This window comes from Daucus carota, chromosome 4, assembly GCF_001625215.2.
Source record: "Daucus carota subsp. sativus chromosome 4, DH1 v3.0, whole genome shotgun sequence".
NCBI classification, from domain to species: Eukaryota; Viridiplantae; Streptophyta; class Magnoliopsida; order Apiales; family Apiaceae; genus Daucus; species Daucus carota.
The window spans coordinates 22,890,376-22,912,770 of NC_030384.2; the positions used below are offsets into that span (position 1 = coordinate 22,890,376).

At 32.4% G+C, this 22,395-nt stretch overlaps 2 protein-coding genes and 1 long non-coding RNA gene across 3 annotated transcripts; 2 read left to right on the forward strand and 1 right to left on the reverse strand.

Moving 5' to 3' along the window:
- Nucleotides 1-542: 542 nt before the first annotated feature.
- On the reverse strand, nt 543-6,501 carry LOC108216738 (uncharacterized). Its single transcript, XM_017389574.2, has 4 exons — nt 6,101-6,501; nt 1,709-1,867; nt 1,466-1,574; nt 543-1,044 (listed from the first exon to the last, which is right to left on the reverse strand). Exons 1-4 carry the CDS (start codon nt 6,404-6,406, stop codon nt 833-835), a joined length of 786 nt encoding a protein of 261 aa, XP_017245063.1. The 5' UTR covers nt 6,407-6,501; the 3' UTR covers nt 543-832.
- A 98-nt stretch (nt 6,502-6,599) lies between these two features.
- Nucleotides 6,600-6,972, forward strand: LOC135152425 (uncharacterized). The gene is made up of 2 exons (XR_010291584.1): nt 6,600-6,692; nt 6,779-6,972. It is a non-coding gene; the product is annotated as an uncharacterized LOC135152425 (long non-coding RNA).
- A 13,207-nt stretch (nt 6,973-20,179) lies between these two features.
- LOC108216400 (hydrophobic protein RCI2A) lies at nt 20,180-21,858 on the forward strand. The gene is made up of 3 exons (XM_017389153.2): nt 20,180-20,407; nt 21,093-21,216; nt 21,579-21,858. The coding sequence occupies exons 1-2, from the start codon at nt 20,321-20,323 to the stop codon at nt 21,174-21,176; spliced, it is 171 nt and encodes a 56-aa protein (XP_017244642.1). The 5' UTR covers nt 20,180-20,320; the 3' UTR covers nt 21,177-21,216; nt 21,579-21,858.
- The last annotated feature ends 537 nt before the right edge of the window (nt 21,859-22,395 follow it).

Below are 22,395 nucleotides of genomic sequence, written 5' to 3' on the forward strand. Positions count from 1 at the left end.
TTTTTTAGTTTTTTTGTAGTGATAGGCTAGTATTTATTATTAATTAAGACAAATAAAAATTTTAAGATCAAATTCGAGTAGAGATCAAATTCAAACTCATATAGATTATAATAGATTAATCCTGAAGTTCACTGTTAATTACGACTAGTACAGTATTCATTATTTATGATAAACCAGATTTTTAAAATCAAAGGATAGTATTCATTATTTATGATAAATCAGATTTTTAAGATCAAAGTCGAGGAGACACCATGTTCAAACTCAGACAGATTATTTGTGAAGTTATACTCTCTCGCTTCATCTCAACTACATTCTTATACCCTATTTCAATTTCAAAGAGAGAAGAAAAACATTGATTATCAAAAAAAACATTTGTATACTCGGACAAAACTCTATGTTACATCAGGTACATAGTAGGAATTATTTTATCTTCTTCATTTATAGACATATCAAATGAAACATTAGATGTACTGATATGGTGTACCGAATTTTAAAAGATTTGAAAAAGTTACTTCCTTGAACATTATTGTAAACAATGTAAATGAGAAAAGAAGTACCATCCATAATCTTTAGTATTGAGAAATTTGTCAAACAATTTTTCATTCAGATATTTAAATACATTAAGCTGAACTCTGACATATGACCTGCAAATATGGAAACTTCCACATTATATAAAATATTGTTTCCGACAATGATCTAAACCTTCAATCGACAGAAAGTGAACCAGTATGGTCACAACTCTAAAATGGTTGTGTATGAACTGATAATTTTCTAAGTATGATCTGCACACCACAACAAATTTGACAGTAACTTCAAGGATAGCTAATTGCATTTAGGGTTCACTTGGAAGTTTACTGGCTGAATAGTAGCTAATACCAGTTTTAACTACTTGATCCAGGACCACCTCAAGATTGTTTGCAGTACATGTATTGTCTTTGTCAAAAGAGATAAATCTCTGTAATTCTGAATATGCACAATACTCAACTTCGTATACAGTTAAATCTTCTTTTGCAAATGCAGAAACTGATACTCCGACTCCTTCAGCTGCATAGACATAAAAGGAGATGCAAATCTATAGATCTATTGAAAGATTTTTTTTAAAAAACTTGAGTCATATAAGAACTTGATCTGTAAAAACTGCACTGTGTGATTGTAATGTGAAAATATAATGCAAAATATCCTTGAAATTTGCTACATCCATATATGATGCAGATAGGGCCAATCATCACTTTGATGGTTTGTGGAATCTGAGGGTTCTTGGGAACTAGATATTACAATTAGTACAGGCAGTGGCCAAAAAATCATCCTCCCCTGGGTTTTATAATCAGTTTACAGGGATTTACAAAGGATTTTAGTAGCAGAGTTCTTTTTCCAATTGTTAATTGTGCCCACCTGGTTTGCGGTTTAGGTTCCACTTACTTAAAAATGCATACATTAGAAGGAAAAAGATTATAAAAAAACCTACCATGTGTGACGAGCAACAAGTTTTCTGAAGGGTATCTATCAGCAAGAGCCTTAATAACATCCACATATCTATCTCTAGCTGCTGCCACTGTTTCTTCCCATGTTGGCAACTAATATTATTTAAAAAAAGCCCACATTTAAAATAACAAAGAACTAATGAATTTAAAAAAATGATTGTAAATCTCATAAAGCAGAGGTTTTGATTTTAATGTAGCATAGAAACAAAGATTCTCACTGTGCTCACCTTTTGATACACTGGCTTTACAGTATGATCAACTGTCCCACCAGGAAATATAGCTTCACACTCTAAGATGTTAAAGGTAAAGTTACGATCTTCAGGAGCCATTGGAGGCCTTATGGCAGTGGTGTTTAACATCTCACACAAACCATATTCGATTGATACCTAACGGGAGCAATTGGAAGACAGAATATAAGGTTAAAGTAAAACCTGGATCTAAAAAAATGAAGGCGGAAAAAATTTGATAGGAAGGGAGCACCAGTTAGACACTATAATAAACATCAGCACAGGCACTTTCTATATTTCAAATTGACTGCAGTTACAGTGTTCACCCAAAGTTAAGATGTCTTTATTTAATTTTGAAGTTCAGATGTCTTCTAATATTGCACTTGAGATTAAAAAATCAAACAAATCATAATAATTTAAATATCTCTATTTAATTTAAGATATCTTTATTAATTTAAGATATCTTTATTTAATTTTAAAGTTCAGATGTCTTCTGATATTGCACTCGAGATAAAAAAAAATAATAATAATAAATCACAAGTATTTAAATATCTCTTTCCGGAAACAGCCACCTTACTCTAAGTAAGGTCCATGTAAATCTCACCCTCCCTACACCTCGCTTCCAGGTGGTACATATTAGGTAGGTTTTGTTCATTTTAAATCTATATAATAGCAGTCACTTCAAGTTTGACGCAGACGACAAAAACCATACTCCCTCTGTTTCAAATTAATACTCCAGTTTGAGTTTTGCAAGATTTGAATTTTCTTATTAAGAAAATTGAAAAAAAATAAAATCGAAGTTATCTTTCCAATGAATCTTATAATGTATGTCCAAGAGTAAACCTAAATTACTTATTTGAAACGGAGGAATATTCTACAGCCTCATCAAACAATAGAAGCAGTAAGCACTGCATATAATTCATAATAAAGTTATTCTTATAATTCAAGTGATAGTAAACTTTCATGGTTGTGACTATTTGAGCGTTAACCGTTTCAGTCAGTATCTATAAATACCTATGCCCGCATATTTTAGAGATATTGAAATAATATACCAACAGAAACAATCAAAAACTACCTTCACAATTCATACATTTTTTTTAGTTTTTGGTTCGTTGGTGTCTAAGAATTATTAGAACTTACGATTCTTAGAACATTAATCCATTCAATCTTGGGAAGTCACTACCATCATACCCTGGAGCACAAGTGGACACCAGGGAGTGGGAAATCATAGTTGCTTAAGAACATAGTTTGCAAAACTAGGATGGATCTTTCTGCGTCATTGTTCAAAATAGTTTCTTTCTATCTAATGTTACAAGAGTATATAATTTGCATATTATGTAATTTGATGTACATGTGTTTTATACAATTATTTTTCTTTCACTTTGTTTTACATTTTAATTTATTATAGTTTGCATCAAATAAATACAAAAAATCTTTATTATTCTGGACTCTTGAGTAAATATATTTCATAGTGCTTACCCTGTTTCACTTGTCTTATTGTTTTTCATGTTTCATATCATAAATATTCATATATTATTAACCACAAGAAAATATTCTAGATTAATTTTCTAACAACAGATTCGTGCTTTACCACAATATAAATATGATATAACCTTCTGCATCCACTAGAAAACTTCCAAAGTAACAAGAAGAACTGTAAAGCTTAACCAGGCTGCAACCTGTTTTAATAACTACATAGTCCTCCCTCAAAATTAATATTTAGGACATGTAAAGTTAAAACAATATATTAAAATATCCCTTTTCTATATCTGCATAACATAAAATTTCCTGCACCCGTGGATATTCATCTTGTAGCTAAAACATTCCATCTCAATAACAAATATCAAATTTAGAATTAAAGAAAGATGGTCTTCGGTTGTGAACTTTTGATGGAGGACGAGATGTAAAATGATGGATATTAGATAAAAAACAGGAACCAATATAAAAAAAAATGAAAAGGATACACTTGGGTAGATTAATCGCACCCAAAGGAGATTAAGCTAATAGATTGCATCCCATAAAGAGACCCAAATCAATATTTATATATGTATCACTCTATTAATCAAGTCTAATTATAATGTGGGTATCCCATGTATATATATATAGGAATAGAAAACCCTACCAATGACCAAATCGACTACGGCCTACAATAATTCCGCTTCATTATAAATAATCTACTCATTCAATAAATCCTAAACCCATGTGTAAAATATATGGATAAATACATTATATAGAGCATCTCCGACAATATTGACTAGAATAATATATGTGCTCTTTATGCAAAATTTGTACTTTAGTTGAGTTGCTATACTTACAAAATGGGCATGTCATTATTTCCAGTTGTTTTAAAAGAATATTTAATGCATATAATAATAAATTGAGTAAATGACAAAGTTGTGGCCGAAGTTTCCCAAATTTTACAAAATGTTGGCTGAAGTTTTAAAATTACAGATCGGCGGTCAGACTTTGCCTCCGTTTTTTAATAAGGTGGCTACCGTCAAGTTCCGTTAAATTTAGGCCGTTAAGTCTAAAAAAAAAATTAAAAAAACGAGTAGAAGCGGATTTTACACAAATTTGTCGGTTTTTCTTAAAAGTTTGATACTATTGTGCAAGATTACAAGCCTCTCAGCAAACCTCTCTTCTCTGCACATAGATCTAGTAAATCCCCAATCTCTCTCTCTCACTATGGCTAGAGAATTGAATGTCCCCCAGCAGTGTTCCCCAACTCCAACCCCACTCCCCCCACCCCACGCACAACCGCCCCGCCACCGCCCCCTTCCAACCCCCCGCCCCAACTAAAAGCCTGTAGAAAAATCCTGCTATAAGAGTTCAATCTTCCCGGACATATGGAATGCATCAAGTAATTATCATTTCACCTGGAGCTCCTAGTAACTACGATCTGAAAATGAACAACACGTTACTGTTGTAACATAAACGACAAAAGGCTTCCACCTTCACCATCCAAGTTGGATTTTTATCTCACACAATCTCCTAAAACTCTAATACACTCTGCTTCCTCTCCAAACAAGGTATCCTCAACATCCATAGTACCCAATACAATATCATTGTTATGTATATAACTACTAGTAGCCCCAAAACATATTAAACACTTTAATAATGGCAAATGGGTTAGAGAAAGAGGGGATTTTAGTCGGAAATTGGAAATTAGGACAGTAGGGTTTCAACAATTTGGATGGAAACGATGATTTTAGAGAGAAGGGAAGCTTTCTGCTGTTATTATCTTTTTTTTATATTTTTTTTTTGGACTTAACGGCTAAATTTAACGGAGCTGGACGACAGCCACCTTATTGAAAGGCGGAGGTAAAGTCGAGTCACCAATCTGTAGTTTTTGAACTCCGGCCAATATTTTGTATAATTTGGGAAACTACAGCCACCATTTGTCATTTACTCTAATAAATTCAACAAATATAGTCAAGGAGTAGACGAATTTTTGGACAAAGAAAATATATGATTGGAGTGATCATAGTTTTTCTACTAATGTCAAAATAAAAACATCTCCTGAGCATATGGCTACCGGTGACTTGTAGTTCCAATAGTACTCCTCACCTTTAATTATAAAAAATGAGTATCGCTGGCCGTGTTGAAATTTGAAATCCCAGGAAATGGCCATGACCAAAAAACATGTGGATTTCGATTTCTGAAAGCTTAACAAACCCACTCATGTGCTTGTCAACTGGCAACTGATCTATTGATTCTATTCTGCCTATATAGATATACGCATCTCAACAAATTATAGGAAAAATGACCAATATAGCACAAAGGATGAAGACATCCTTTGACGCTGTTCACTCATGCGTTTGGCATGTATCCCTGTACAAAATCCAATAAATCTAGAATGCTTCGGTTGTAGCGATTTTTTAAATTCTAAACAGGGCAGGTGGCCTGGCCAACTTACTCTTTTTTTTTTTTTTTTTATGGACCTGGCCAACTTACTTGAACGTACTAGGTCTTAAAAAAGAAAAAATGGATGTACCGTGTTGCTCATTTTTGACCCAAAACAATCTAGACGGCTACGCGGAGTTTTTTACATGGGCACGTATTTTACTAATTTTATAATTTTAATTTTTTCTCTAAATAAAAGTCTAATATTTAAATTTTAGAAATTAATATTATCTTTTATATATAATGTATATTATAAAATGCAGGGTAAACAGTCAAAGAAAATCCTAAATAAACGAGAGACAGAGGGGAATCAATGAAGAAATTGACAAACATAAATAATAATATCATGCAATGAAACAATATAAATTAGACTATAAACATAAACCAAATTATAGTAAACTGAAACTAAATTGTACACGTGATCAGATTATTTTTTTCGAATGAAGCAATATAAATTAGACTATAGTGCATACTAAAATGTGAGCACACCTTTAAGTTAGTAACATCAATCCGGGTCGGGTCACCATAATCTGAGCACAGACCCGAAAGAACTCCAGCAGCAGTTTGAAGACACCTAAGAAAGGGAGAAGCAAAGATCCGGTGGATGGGAAAACCCAGATTCTCCCGAAGTTTCCGACCCGTATTAAAAGCCCGGGTCTTGCCCGCTTCAATTAGTGGCGGGTCCCACTTTCTCTCCGCATTTATCGCCCAGGATGGGTCGAAGTTGTCTATGCGATCCCCGTGTCTCATTACCACGATGTTCTGGTAGCGTTGTTTAGCTTCGTCGTCCGACATTTTATGATCAAATAGATGTATGTGTGTACTGGTGTTTATGTACAGAGGTTATAGAGGCTTATAAATGAGGCAGCACAAATTTATTGTGCATTTTTAATTTTTTATACGTTCACGCGTTGTTCGAAAATGGAATAGGTCCACCGGGGCAGGTAGCCTATAACAAGGTGTTTCGATGAAATTTTTGTTTTATATAAGGGTCTGTTTGGGAGTGCTGTTAAAAATTGCTGTGCTGTCAGAAAAAGTGCTGGTAAAATAAGTGCTGTTGTAGAAATCAGATAACTGTTTGGTAATTTTTTGATATTACTTATTTTGAGTTATAATATTAAAAAAAATAATGTTTTTGGTGAGGTTTTATAATGAAATCTATAACAGCATTCTGCAAAAGCTGAAAAGCAGCTTTTTCCAAAAGCATGGGAGGACCTGCTTTTTCTAACAGCAGCTTTTCAGCTAAAAGCTGCTGTTCAGAAAAGCTGCTTTTCGATTTACCAAACAGTTTTTCACCTGCTTTTCAGCAAAAAGCTGCTGTTGCTGTCTGCAACAGCAACCCCAAACAGTAATTAGTCGGATTTTCTGCCTGTTTGTTAATTCGCATCCACTAATAATCACTTTTTGTTAAATAGATTTTTATTATTTCTAATTTAATTAATAATGATAATTTCTTACATCAATAAAATCTTCCATTTATATAAAAGATACTTCTTATGTTTCATTCATTTGTATACAGTTTCCTTTTTTGGGAACTCTCATCAACTGTATACAATCCAAAACCCTCTGGTCTTTATTATAAGACACCAAGATTTTTTGCACGCAATTCTAGGTGTTCTGACCACCTACTTAAAATTATTTTTTTAAAATTCTTCTTTTTTCTGAATTAAAATATGTGATATATATTATAATTTAGAAAAAAAATTTTAAAAAAATAATTTTAAGTGTGTGGTCAAAATACCTAGAATTATGTGCAAAAAGTCTTAGTGACTTATAATAAGGACCAGAGAAAGTAATATAAAACATCATTACATCAACTACTTTCTTCCACTATCTCCATTCTATAATAATATAAACACTATTACACCCACTATATCCACTTTCCATCTAACTTTACTCATTTTTTATATTTTTTCTTCTTCTCCGTGTCCCAACAAAATGTATACAAGTGGTTGGGACGGAGGGAGCAGTGGTTAACATGTATCCATGAACGCACTAAAAAAGTCATATACTTATTATATTATCATCATTATATATAAAGGAGGATGCAGGGAGGTGATGTGGCATGTCTAGAATAGTTCGATTCAGTCTTATAATTTTCTTAAATTTCTGAGAGAAAATATAATTATAGTCTGAAAATCAGGTTCAAGTATTTTAAAGGTGAAAGGATCATAAAGATAGTACAATTCTTTTGCTTATTTAAAAATCATATAATGAGTATGATTCTAGTTATTTAAAATAAGAATCATAGAACAAATACGATCAAAAAATACAGTTCTTATTTTCAAAAGTTATAGAATTTATAGTCTTATTTATTAGAATTGTTCGATTTAGTCTTATCATTTCTTAAATTTTAAATAGAAAATAAAATTAGAAGGTTGTATTCGATTAGGATTTTAATGGATTGTTTTTAGTCTATGAATTATAATGGATAATGGATTGTATGTGATTTTGACTTTGTGTGGATTCTTTATAAAATGTCGCAAAGTAGATATAAATTCTTTAGGATTTAAGCACAACGCTTCAAAATCTCATGGATTTTGGTGCGATTTCAAAGAACTAAAAATACACTGAAGAATCCCTCAAAATCCATCATTTTATGAAATCCAAAAAAATCCATCAGCCTTTGAATACCGTCAGATTTTAATAGATTTTAAACAATCCCAATTGAATATCATCGGATTTTAAAGTATAATTAAAAATCCTAATTGAATACCACCAGATTTTGTATAGCATAATTAAAAATCCGAATTGAATACCCTAAGATTTTAATGGATTTCAAACAATACGAATTGAATACCTTTCGGATTTCATTAATGGAAAAAAGGCTTTAAAACCCCAATCCTTTTTCTTATTTTAGAATCATAAAAGGAGTAGGAGTCTATTTATTCAAAATAATAGTCTAAGAACAATTACAATTTTTATTTTCAAAAGTTATTAAATTTTATAATTTTATTTTATTAAAAATTTTCTAAATATATATTTTAAAAAATAATTTTCTTAAATTTTGAATAGAAATAAAATTATAATTTAAAAATCAGGTTCAAGGGGTTCAAGGGTGTAAAGGTAATACAATTCTTTTCCTATTCACGAATCGTAAAAGGAGTAGGATTCTATTATTTAAAATAATAATCATTAAAAAATACTATTAAAAAATACTATTCTTATTTTCAAAAGTTATTAAATAATAGTCTTATTTTATTAATTTTTTAAAATTATATATCTAAAAAAAAATTCAAAATAGAAATAAAATTATAATCTAAAAATTAGGTTCAAAGATTGTAAAAGTAATACATTTATTTTTCTTATATTGGGATCGTAAAAGTAGTAGGATTTTATTTATTCAAAATAAAAATAATAGAACAAATATTAGAGCTACTACTAAAGTTGTAAAATTTAATGAACTAACCCGGAGAAAGATTTTGAGGTTTTATGTATTTAATTTAATAGAACAAATATTAGAGCACTTTAGTAGTTATTTATGTATTTAATTTTTTGGAATATTTAGTATGATAGTTATACGTACCGTAAAATTTAATAGAGTTATTATTCTTGACAATCGATAATTATTCTCGGTATAGAGGTCGTACATGCAATTTTTAAAAGTTTTGTTTGTTAGACAATTTGAATTTTCTTTATATTTGGTGTCGTTATCCTGCAGGCAAACATCAATTTAAAATTTAATATTTTACATTGCACACATACAATAATTAAAGTTTTTTTTTTTCGACTAAACTTACGTACTTAATACCGATAACTCCAATATTCAAATTTAAATTACACCATATGGGTCAATACGGTTAGTGCAACACTATTTGATTATAGTCATTACATGATCAATCAGAAAATAACCATTGTGAGCTATTATAAAGCTGTATTGGACATAGAATCACTGATCAAATTGAAAGAAAAACATACTTATTGCATCAAGATCTATGAGGATACTTCCGTGACAAAATGCAGAATGTCTATGTACTCTATTTTAGTAATCAAGCTTTCTTTGAAGTAGTACGCCTTTTTTTGGAACCCTTAGTTGGATCATTTTCAATTTTCTGTTTTTTATCTCTGATGCCATCATGTAGGAGCTCATATGCATAATAAGTTATATGACTCTTCCTCAACAGGTCTTCCATAACAATCTTAGGTGTTGCTAACTACATAATGACAAGATTTTTTTGCCAATATTGACATGTATTTAATTGTTTATTTTTAAACGATAATATCATAGATTCGCGATAATGTCAAAGGCAAACTCACATGCTATGACAGAATGCAACTTCCTCGCGAATGTGGGAAAAATGAATAAAGCATGTTAGATGACGTAGAAAAAAGTGGCGGTAACAAGTAGGAAGGTGGAGGGTCACGTGAACATTTGAAATTTACTGCCGATATTAGGAAAAGGAGGAAGATATTGATGTTGGATGATGATGATAATGAAAATGGAGGCGCAAATTAGAATTTAAAACATTGTTATATACAAGCCTATTTTTAAGTCTAAGATTTAGATAGATAGGAAAACATTACTTTCACTGCAATAATATAATTTGAGACATCTGGATTTGATGGGGGACAATTAATTTGACATTATACTGATATTTGAAAATCAAGTGGAATTTGTTTTTAATTTATATTTATACATAATAGTTTGCTAATAAAATTGTCAAGTGTTATAACTCAAATTTATTAGATTTTTTAAATTATGTATCATGAACACCTATCAACAGTCCAACACGTTAATTATAATCACCATACAATTCTAAAAAGTACACGCGTTTGAATAAATTTATATTCTTATAATTATTCAAAATTTTCGATATCAATATCACAAATTTCATATTATATTTTACTTGAAAATGTATGAATAGTTATTGTACGTCGCCGCGAAGCGCGACTTTGACAACTAGTTACTTCTAAAACAAAATAATATATACTTATTATACTCGTATATTGGAAAATGATCCGGGCCTAGTCAAATATCGGGCCCCTTTACTAATCTTAAAAAAAATGTTTCTTACTTAAAGTAAAGAATTGGACTAAAAGTGAGAAATAAATCAAGATTTATAAGTGATTAAACTGTTTGACAAAGAAGTATTAGTCCTGAAACAAAAACTAACATGCTAAATTTTTTATAAGTGTCCCTAAGTTCTTACACAAACGGGTTAAGAAAAATAGAAGTCTACTTCTTAAAAAAAAAAAAAAGGCAGAAGCAAGGGTTGCCAAACCGGCGCATCGTCTACAACTTTTCTTTTCAACAAAGGCTTAAATATACTTGCAAATTGCCGATCTATGCACACAACTAGAATAGGATTTATTATTATATCGATCCAATAACCTCAGTCAAGCTGTGAAGTTTGTGTGTGTAAGCAATGTTTGTAGAGAGATCTTAGTGTAGCGAGAGAGAAAGAAGAAAATGTTCTTCATTCATTGTGTGAAAAGTTACAGAAATGAAATGCTATACATCTGTTTATATACAGGAAGACAAGTAGAAGGTTTGTTATAAACTCTAACTAACTCTTAACTAACTACCACTAGCCAGTATTTACAAGTATAATAAATAAATACTCTAAGTAATGTCAACACCCCCCCCCCCCCCTCAAGTTGGAGGGTGAAGAATGAACACCCAGCTTGCTAATGATGTTGTGATGTTGTAAACCAGTGAGTGGTTTAGTAAGAATGTCAGCCAGTTGGAGAGTGGTTGAAACATGACTCAAAGAGATTAGTCCTGCAGCAAGTTTTTCCCGAACGAAATGGCAATCAAGATCTATGTGTTTTGTTTGTTCGTGAAAAATGGGGTTTTTAGCTATGTATATGGCAACCTGACTATCGCATTTGACTGGAATGGGGATGATATCTGGGACTTCAAGATCATGAAATAGTCGAGACAACCAATAAATTTCAGCTGTGATCCTGCGAAGTGAGCGGTATTCTGCCTCAGCTGAAGATAAAGACACAGTGTGTTGTTTCTTTGATTTCCAGGAAACAAGGCTACCTCCAATTAATATGACAAAACCAGAAACAGATTTCCTTGTTTGGGGACAGGCGGCCCAATCTGCATCACAGTATGCCTCAATAGCAAATGAGGGAGAATTGTTCACAAGTAATCCCTTCCCTGGATCTGTCTTGAGGTATCTAAGAACATGTAATGCAGCATGCCAATGAGGTAATCTAGGATCAGACATAAATTGGCATAGATGTTGAACAGAGAACGAAAGATCAGGCCTGGTATTTGTAAGAAAATTAAGTTTTCCAACTAATGTCCTATACTGAGAAGGATCCTCCAGAGGTTCACCAGTTTTGTGCTGTAGTTTGACATTGAGGTCTAATGGACTGGTAACAGGTGTGGAATCAGGAGGATCAAAGGCTTGAAGTAAATCCATAGTAAATTTCCTTTGTGAAACAACCATGCCAGCAGATACAGGAATAAATTCTAATCCCAGAAAATAATGCAGGGAGCCAAGATCCTTTATCTTGAACTTATATTCCCAACGAACAAAATATCATCTACATAAACAGCAAGGAATACCACAGAAGTAGAAGATTTCTTATAAAACAATGAGTAGTCATTTTTGGAAGTCTGATAGCCTCTAGAAAATAATGCAGCACTCAATTTAGAATGCCATTCTCTGGAAGTTTGTCTAAGACCGTGAGGGACTTTATTAACTTGCAAACAAGAGTAGAATCAGACAAGTTTAATTCAGGAGGTGGTTGCATGTATATGTCTTCATGGAGATCTCCATGAAGAAATGCATTGTTAACATCAAGTTGTGACATGTGCCATCCTTTCTTAACAGCAACAGCGACCAAAGTTCTAATTGTGGTCATTTTAAGAACAGGAGAGAAGGTTTCTGTAAAATTAATGCCTTCTTTCTGTGTGAAGCCCTTTACTACAAGTCTGGCTTTATACCTTTCAATAGAACCATCAGCATGATGTTTAATTTTAAATACCCATTTAGATGAAATGGCTTTCTTGCCAGGAGGAAGAGGTACCAATTCCCAGGAATTTTTTCTTTCAAGTGCAGAAAACTCAGTAGAAATAGCTTGTTGCCATTCTGGGAATTGTATAGCTTCTTTGTAGGTTTGAGGTTCAATAGTAGGAGGTAAAGTGAGTTGTGTAGCATTGTAACAAGTGGATAATGAAGGAGAAGCAGAATGTGTGTGCTGACAAAGGGGAGTGAGTGTACAAGCACATGTGGCAGTGTTACAAGTAGTGGATAAAGGGTGAACATAATCATTGAGATATGAAGGGATAGTATGTTGCCTAGTTGACTTTCTGAGAGGTGGAGGTGGCTGTGATGAGGGATCTGGAGATGAAGTGTGGTGAGGATTTGTAAGAGGTGGTGAATGGTTTAAACCAGCAGATGGTTCTTCAACAGGAAGTGGAACAAAATGTGAAGGGGAAGTGTGAATAAAAAGAAAGATGTGTTCATTGAATGTGGCATCTCTGGATATACAGATTGTGTTGGTTTCAATGTTAAGAAACTTATAAGCTTTCTTACCACAGGGATACCCTAAGAAAATATAGGGTGATGCTCTAGGTGCAATTTTAGGCCTATTGACAGTAAGAGTGCAAATGTAACTCAAACAGCCAAAAGGTTTAAGAATGGTGTAATCAGGTTTAGAACCAAATAAAATTTCATAAGGAGAAGCACCGTGTAGCAGTTTGAAAGGAAATCTATTTATGAGAAAGGCAGAAGTTAAAACACATTCCCCCTAATATTTGATTGGTAGGTTGGACTGGAATAATAGAGCTCTAGCAGTCTCTAATAAATGCTTGTACTTCCTCTCCACAACACCATTCTGTTGTGGAGTGTAAGCACAAGAGGTTTGATGAATAATCCCTTGAGAAAGAAAGAATGCAGTAGCTTCTTTGCTAAGTCCTAGTTCTAGAGCATTATTTGCCCTAATGGTCTGGACTTTGGCAGAAAAATGAGTATCAACCATGGCTACAAAGTATTTGATAAAACTAAGAGCATTACTCTTACAACTGAGCAATTGAGTCCATGTTGTTCTCGAGAAATCATCAACAATAGTAAGAAAGTACTTGTAATGTTTATAATTAGTGACAGGATAAGGGCCCCAAATATCCACATGAATAAGCTGAAAACATTTACTAGTATGAATAAAACTATGTGGAAATGGTAGTTTGTGTTTTCTAGCTTTGGCACATATATCACAAGTATTATCAAACAACTTACTGTCAACTTTACACAAAGATAAAGTTTGCAGTTTAGGCAAGGGCAAATGGCCCAATCTAGTATGCCACAACAAGGCAGAACTATTACAAGAAGCAGTAAGAGAAACAACACTATGATTTTCAAGAATAGGACAAGTTTGTTGCAGTACATAGAGACCTCTCTGAAGTTTACCAAGAGCCAGTGGCATCTTCAGAGAAGAGGCCTGCAGAAAGCAAGTATCATGAGAAAAATGCACAGAGCAATGAGACTGTGCAATCAGTGGATAAATGGATAGGAGATTGACTTCAAACAATGGAACATAAAGAAAATTGTATAAAGTGAGGTCTGGTGAGATTATAACAGTGCCTATTAGTGTGATATCAATAATGTGGCCATTTGGTAGTGAAACAATGAGAGGTTGTGGTAAATTGTGAAGTTCAGAAAATAGTGATTTATGTGCACACATATGATCATTAGCACCACTGTCAAGAACCCAAGTGTAATTGCTAATTGCAGATAGGCAAGCAAAAGGAGAAATAGTACCAGCAAGATTAGCAGATGAAGGTCCAGCAAGATGAGCAGATGAGGTGTTGGCAAGATTGACAGATGTAGTGGAGTCTGGTGGTGTGACCTTGAGATAGTTCCTTAATTGTGAGCACATGTCAGGAGACAAGCCACCAGGAATGGAACCATCAGGAGACATCTCAACATTGTTCATAGAACTAGAAGTCTGAATAGTCTGTGGTGGAGAGTCCAGCATCTCAGGATTGGCAGCCATTCGAGGTCCCCTGGTAAACTTGAAATCAGGAGGGAAACCGTGAAGCTTATAGCACTTATCAATCGTATGCCCTGGTTTCTTGCAATAATTGCACTGAAGAGGAGATTTCTTGGAATCATTAGAAAATTTCTTGAATCCAGGTTTAAACCTAGATGAACCAGCATTGAAAGAAGTAGAATCAGCAATGAAAGAAGTGCATGAATGGATCTCCCTCTAAGCCTCTTCTTGCAGAAGAAGACTGTAGGTCTGACTGAGACTAGGTAGAGGAGATCTCATAAGAACAGATCCTCTCATAGCAGCATAAGAGTCGTTCAATCCCATAAGAAACTGAATAACACGCTGTTCTTGTTGGAGTGTAGCAAGTTTCTGTGAAGCACCACAATTACATCCACAAGAACATGAAGGAACAATGCAAATAGCATCGATATCATCCCATAGCATCTTAAGTTTGGTGAAGTAGTCAGCAACATTGCTGTTGCCTTGAGAAAGAGCATTGAGTTCCTTATGGAGGCCAAACATTTGAGGTCCATTAGATATGCCGTAGCGTTCTTCGAGTTCAAGCCAGATCTGATGTGCAGAGTTGGCTTAGATAACACTGCGACCGATAGACTTGGACAGAGCACCAAGAATCCAGGAAATAACCATGTCGTTGCAACGAGACCAACTCCTAAACGTAGGATCAGTAGAGAGAGGAGCAGGTAGGGTTCCATCAACGAAACCTAGCTTGTTTCGTGCAGATAACGCAATAGTCATCGAACGTCTCCAGTTACTATAACCGGTTCCATCAAAAGCATCGCTAACTAATTTCATACCAGGACTGTCAGATGATTGGAGGTGGAGTGGATTATCTTGTTGCACAGAGGAATTGTCATTTTGAGAGTGAGTAGAGTGATTTGAAGAGGAAGCCATTAGTACAGAGAAATATGTATGTAGGTAAGGTGTTTGGAAAAGTGCGTAGATAATGATTGCAAGAAATAGCAACAAATTACCAGAAGCAAATCAAGAAGCAAATCAAGAAGCAACAAATCACAAGCAGTACAAGCAGTACAGTCCAAAGATCGTAGAGATTGCAAAGAGCGTAGAGATCGAAAAGATAATAGAGATTGTATGGAGAGAGAGAGAGAGAGTGAACCAGAGATATTGCGATCGTAATCGTAAGCGGAGAGATTAGCGGAAGATTATCGTGATCGGAGAGAGCGTTGCCGGCTCTGATACCATGTGAAGTTTGTATGTGTAAGCAGTGTTTGTAGAGAGACCTTAGTGGAGTGAGAGAGAAAGAAGAAAATGTTCTTCATTCATTGTGTGAAAAGTTACAGAAATGAAATGCTATACATCTGTTCATATAAAGGAAGATAAGTAGAAAGTTTGTTATAAACTCTAACTAACTCTTAACTAACTACCAATAACCAGTATTTACAAGTGTAATAAATAAATACTCTAAGTAATGTCAACACAAGCAGTTATGCACACATCCAGAAGACATTCACCCTTTTGCATCATCCGGAAGACATTCGCCCTTTTGCATCTTGGACTTTGGAAAGAAAATTAGAAGTTTAAAGCATATTATAGTTTTGATCATATAAATCATCTAACAATATCAATGTTTAGCAATTAATAACTTGTATCAAAATATTAAATGTTAAAAAATTATGTGAAGGGATTTTTTTTTTAAAATTAAGGATTGTCTTCTGTTTAGTTAAAATAGAAAAATACTCAGACAATTCTTTGCCAGATAGTTTCATTATAAAACATGTATTCCAATTCATAAATCAAAATAGTTATTTCAATCAGTTAATTAAAACTGCTAACTCAAACTGATAATAGTTAATTATCAAAGAGATAGTTGTAAATAAAAATCTCAATTCTAGTGAGATATTATCTTGATGATAAATAATCTAATTTTATCTTGACGGTGCAAGATAATCCCAAGGGGCTGTGGGGTTTTTTTTTTATATCTCAATTGGGGACCTACTTTCACCACCCCGTGTGGATGATCTACAGGATTCAGAAAGACTACTCTAATTACAGGACACTTGCCTAGTCAACGCTTAAATCCGACTCTAGTCTACCTAAACTTTTCTAGTTCACCCAAACATTCCTCGCTTGTCTGACCGTTGCTGAACAGTTTTTAGATATTAAACGGACCTCCCTAAAAAATAATTTTAATGTGGCCAATTGCCCCTCTTTTGCAATCAGTTTCTTTACTACGGGTGTTGTAAAGAAACAGATTGCAAAATAAATTTATTTGTCTTTCTCAACTGCTTTTTATGAAAGAAAATTATAATTTTATCATGATCACTTTCTACATTCAACCGCACTAATTTTGATTCTAATCCCAAACATTCAATAAAATTTGATATACTCACTCTCGTATCTGAGAATATCTCGATTTTCCGTTGGCCCGGTATGGAGCTGAATGTAAAGAAAAGGTCACATCAGATGCTGTGGAAAGTGCACTAGCGATAGAGAAATCGAAGAATCTAATCCCTTGGATCGAGCTTTACGTGTACCTTTACAGCCTTAGATTTCAGAATAGGGAAAATAGATTTTTTTTGTCACCGAACTTATTATGTTTTTAGAAACCTGCTACTCAACTAAATTTTTTTTCCTTTTAATCATTGATGTTAAGTTTGGATTTGTTTTTAGTCACTAACTTAGGTTCGGATATGATTATTAGCATTGTGATAATTGTTTGTAGCATCATTAATACATAGTGATAGTATATAATTTTTTGATAATATGATGTATGTTTATATCTTTGTATATAACAATAATAACATAAAATGAGGTGACATAATTTTAAAATCAGGAAAAATCGTAATTAGAATTCTAGAAATTCATTAAATCATTAGTATGGAATCATTGACTTCAAATAATTCATGCTCTTCACGATAAAATAAAGTCTAATTGAGTGATACGATGCATCATCTTTCACTATTAAAGTTTCAATCACCTAGTTCGGCCTAAGATCTCTCTTAAATTTATCCTCATAATTTAATAACTTTATCTTATTATAATTTTCAAGATAAAGATAAATAAATAGAGAGGAAAACTTAATCTTCCATGATTTATGAGATTTTCTTTTTGCGTATAAAAATTCAAACACTAAATTTTTATTCAAAAGAAAAAATAAAATAATTTAAGAGAGTACACTTTTAGAAACAGTAAAATGCGTGTTTAACTCTTATCACCGAAAATAAATGATCTTGGGTACATAAAAGTACTATATATAAATATAGACATATATCAAATCATCAAAATATTACAGGTTATCACTATATTTTAATAATACTACAACAAATTAATATAATGGTAATAATCAAATCCGAACCTAACTTTAGTGGCAAAAAAAATTGTCCAAATGACAGATGTATCATAATTTTATGTCAGTTTGGCGAACAATTTCATGCCAGGGGAATAAAGGCATTTTCTAAAAATTTCCGATTAATCTCATGATCTCATGAGGTTTTGCTGACGCATTTCATTTTTTAAATCTGATTAAATCTTTATAAATTTTCTTAATTGAAATATATACATTAATTTGTTAAAATTAAAATGCTATATCATTTTAAATATGAACAATTATTAAATTTATAATATAGTTAGATATATTTATTATTCCCTCCATCCCGTTGGAATGTTAACTTCATTTTTTAGCACGCTTTTTAAGACTTTTTAAAATACAGCTTCATGATTTTTTTAAAAAAAAACTTTCATGATGTTTTTTTTTAAAAAAATTCTGAATAAAAGTTTAATGTTTAAACTTTTATTTAGAAAAAAAATAAATTAAAAAAATAATGTAGAACTATACATTATAAAAACCTCAAAATACGTGCAAACAGTGAACGTTAACAATCCAATAGAACGGAAAGAGTATAATAACTAATAAAATAATAACTAAATATTAAATAATGTTTTAATATTAAAATATATCCGATTTTCACCCCGATTATTCTTCTGATTAATTCCCGATATTCGATTAATCCTAACTCCGATTTTCGGTTTATGATTCATTGACCGAAACATTTGAATGTGATTGTGACTGTTATGGTACATTGAAACTATAATTCGATGCAAATCATTCATTTAATCGAAGCTAAAACCAGAAATAACAAAAAAATTCAATCTCAAAATTTCAAGTATATAACAAATTTCCAAAAGCACCTGAAAAATACACAAATTTATTTGTATTAACTGGTGTTGTAAAAAACGGGAATTGGACTTAATCGGTGAAATCTAGGAACGTGGATTAATCGAAGATTAATTGAATTGATCGGGAATTAATCGGAATGAACGGAAATTTAATCAGTTCGGTGAGTTACGAAACAGTTCCACGAGTTAGATTAATAGGTGTTTAATCAATCACTAATTTCCAGAACCAATAAAAACTTTAAATTTTCCCGTGTTACTTATAGTATCATTATCAAGCCCGGTCCTGAGGGTAGGCTAGAGGGGCAGACGGGCAGTGGCCTAGGGCCCAAGACTAGAAGGGCCCCCAAAAATTTTAAGTTATTTAATTATAATACTTTTTTTTATCAAAAAAATTATTATTTTCATTTATATTATTATTTTTAAGGTAGAAAATATTAAAACTATTTTTGTCAAAATAATTATTATTTTTAAGTTATTTAATTATATTATTATTTGTAAGATATAAAATATTAACGAATTTTATATGGTGTGCCCATAGGCACAATAGTCATTAACTTTCATGAAAATACTAGCTTCTGATTGGTGGATAGGTAATAAATATTAGCGGCCCCTGCATTAACACCAATTCAACCAATCAAAATAGCCCATTTTCACAAATTTTTGTGATTATTGTGTGCTCTTGGGCACACATTAGAAAGACCGAAATATTAAAATTGATTGACAAAATAATTAAATTAATAAATAAGAAAATTGAAAGAAAAAATTGAAAGGTAAGAGAACTTGTCGATTAGAAAAAGTAAAAGTGATATACAAGAAATAATACAACAGATCCATAACACATTACACATCCAAATACCCACCTCAATTTTATTTGAGCTCGTTGCTCCTCTTTCCTTCTCCCCTCATCTCCATTCATAACGTCTCCATTAAATATGAATACTTCACAAGAAAAACAAGCTGTTGTAACATAAAATCTCTTGCAATCTTCATCTATTCTTTTTAACAGTTCCGGTGACCGTGACATCAGTTTTCGAAGTTAAATTTGATAGAAACCTACTTGAGGTCTTCAATGTCAATATGTCACACGAACGCTGAATGGTCTTGCTATTTTATCAATCGAAAAGAAACTTTTCTGATGTTATCATCAATGATTTTGCATCTCGGAAAACTCGTAGAACTCATTTTTTATAAATTGTTGGATTGTGTATTATATCATTACTTATAAATTGTTTGGAATTTTTTTTTAATATATTTTAGTAAAAATTTGATGATTTGAATATTTTCAAATTTTTAAAAAAGAGCCCAATTTATTTTTTTGGCCTAGGGCCCCCGAAAGTTCAGGATCAGGCCTGATCATTATAAATAAATCTGATGTGTATGATTTGGCTGGCCAAGTAAATCTCCATATGTCGGCGATGAACCCATGTACGTAACCAAAGCACCAAACGCCACGTGTACTGCCCGATCATATCCTCAGCCGTGTTCGATTTGCTTATAAATTCCTACAACATCCACATACTCCTTACATCAGTTCACCTGTTCTCTTCATTTGTTGTGTTGTGTTTTTGGATTTGAAGCTCAAGAGTCTCTGTACAGAGTACAAATATGAAGGAAGGAACCGCTACGTTCATAGATATCATCTTGGCCATCATCCTCCCTCCACTCGGCGTCTTCCTCAAATTTGGCTGCCATGTATGTGCTTCTCTTCCTTGTGTTTTTTCTCAGTAGTACAAATTTTCAAACTTGGTGGGCTGCTTCTTCTTTGTTTATATCATTTGTCTTAGTTTAATATAAACCAATAATTTGTCTTTGTATGGTTGTTCTTATGGGAAAATGTGTAATTGGTAGAAGATTCGACAAACTGAAAATTGTAGACAATTAGGTTAGCTCCATGTTTTAAATTTACAGTTATGGAAGATGTTAGTAAAATTTATGGACAGTAATTCGTCAAGATAAGAAAACCGAAAGAATGATCAATTAATCAGACAACTGTGTGAATTAGTAGCTGGTAGTATCACTGGTGTTAAAGTGGAGAAGCAATATTACTTGTTTATTTAAGTCACTAGGTTATGACCAAAAAAAAAAGAAAAAAAGTAATCACTAGGTAAATTTTCCTCGAGGAGATAAAAAATCTCGAATATTTTACTGCACTAAGTCTCGAAGATCTTGAATATTTTTGGGTAAGATGAATGATGACTTTACAATAGCTCAACCTATTGTTATAATTTAGTGCAAAAAAAATTCATATTTATTTTTCAAGATAAAAATAAATTATGATCTTAAATACTACCAAGATAGCACAACAGTGCTTCTTGACATTTTTAGACCGATCTTGTTATTTGACGTAATAATTGTAAATTACTGATGTTTTGTGCAGGTGGAGTTCTGGATCTGTTTGTTGTTGACTTTCTTGGGCTACATTCCAGGAATTATATATGCTATATATGTCATCACCAAGTAAAATTGATCCATCTATGTTCATCCACTCTTCTTTTCACTCGGTAAATTTATTTTCCCTATTCTTATTTATTGATCTATATATGTCACCAGGGAGGTCTCGAATGGAACACATCTGCGTTGTGTATTCTCAAATTTGCAAACCAAATTATATTTGCCGCTTTTGCTGTAGTGAAGTTTGATTCTGTAACAATTTATATTTTTGTTAATTACATATCAAATTTGCAAGTTCACATGCAAGCATATGAAAATTACAGGATGTTCTCAAATATTCTTTAAATTTTTTTATTTTTTTTTGACTTGTGAACAAACATCTGACATCACACTTTGAAAAAATATGAGGGAGAAATGGGTGCCTTATCTTATATTCTTATTCTAATAGATTTTGCATTGTCATCTTCTGTAGGTATGGCTTGTAGATGTGAAGGCTTACCGATGAAAGAGGATTTGGATATGATGACTCATGTTGAAGATTTTTTCATGCTTGTGTAGTGGACATATTTATAGATATATGTTTTGTTTATAATTTTCTGTTCTTGTCAAGGGGTCTATATTAGTTCATTGTGTCTTTTTATGGGATTATCTTTTGTGTCTAGTGACTGGTGGGGTTTGCATATTGATTATTTTATTGTATTGGTGAGATCTTGGCTCTTTTTAAATGTGATTTGATGATTGTGTGTTCTCAAGTTTATGTTGAAAATTCAATCTTTTGCTATGTTCTTGTTAATCAAGGACACATGGTTTGTTAAAGCATCTAATTGCTTCCTTTTGCACAAATCAATATACTTGTATAAAGGAGAAGCATGAGGCGTTTAGGTGGCGCTTCTTAGAGAGCTCCATTCTATTTTTCTAATTTTCTGGAATTTTCGGATGTAAAAATATCAAAAATAAAAACTGTCTTTTTTAGTTTCGGATATATTGGAAGAAAGTTTCAAACCTACCTTAGAGAGCTCCGTTCTATTTTTCTAATTTTCTGGAATTTTCGGATGTAAAAATATCAAAAATAAAAACTGTCTTTTTTAGTTTCGGATATATTGGAAGAAAGTTTCAAACCTACCTTTTTCAAAATATCAAAATCAAATCAGAATCTGAAACAATCATCATATTTCTGGAAAAGATGTATATCGAAAACAGAAAGTATTTTTGATAAGCCGGTCTTTTCTCAAATCAACCTCTATAAATTCAGGTCAGACTTCATAAAATTTAACACACAATTTTTCTTG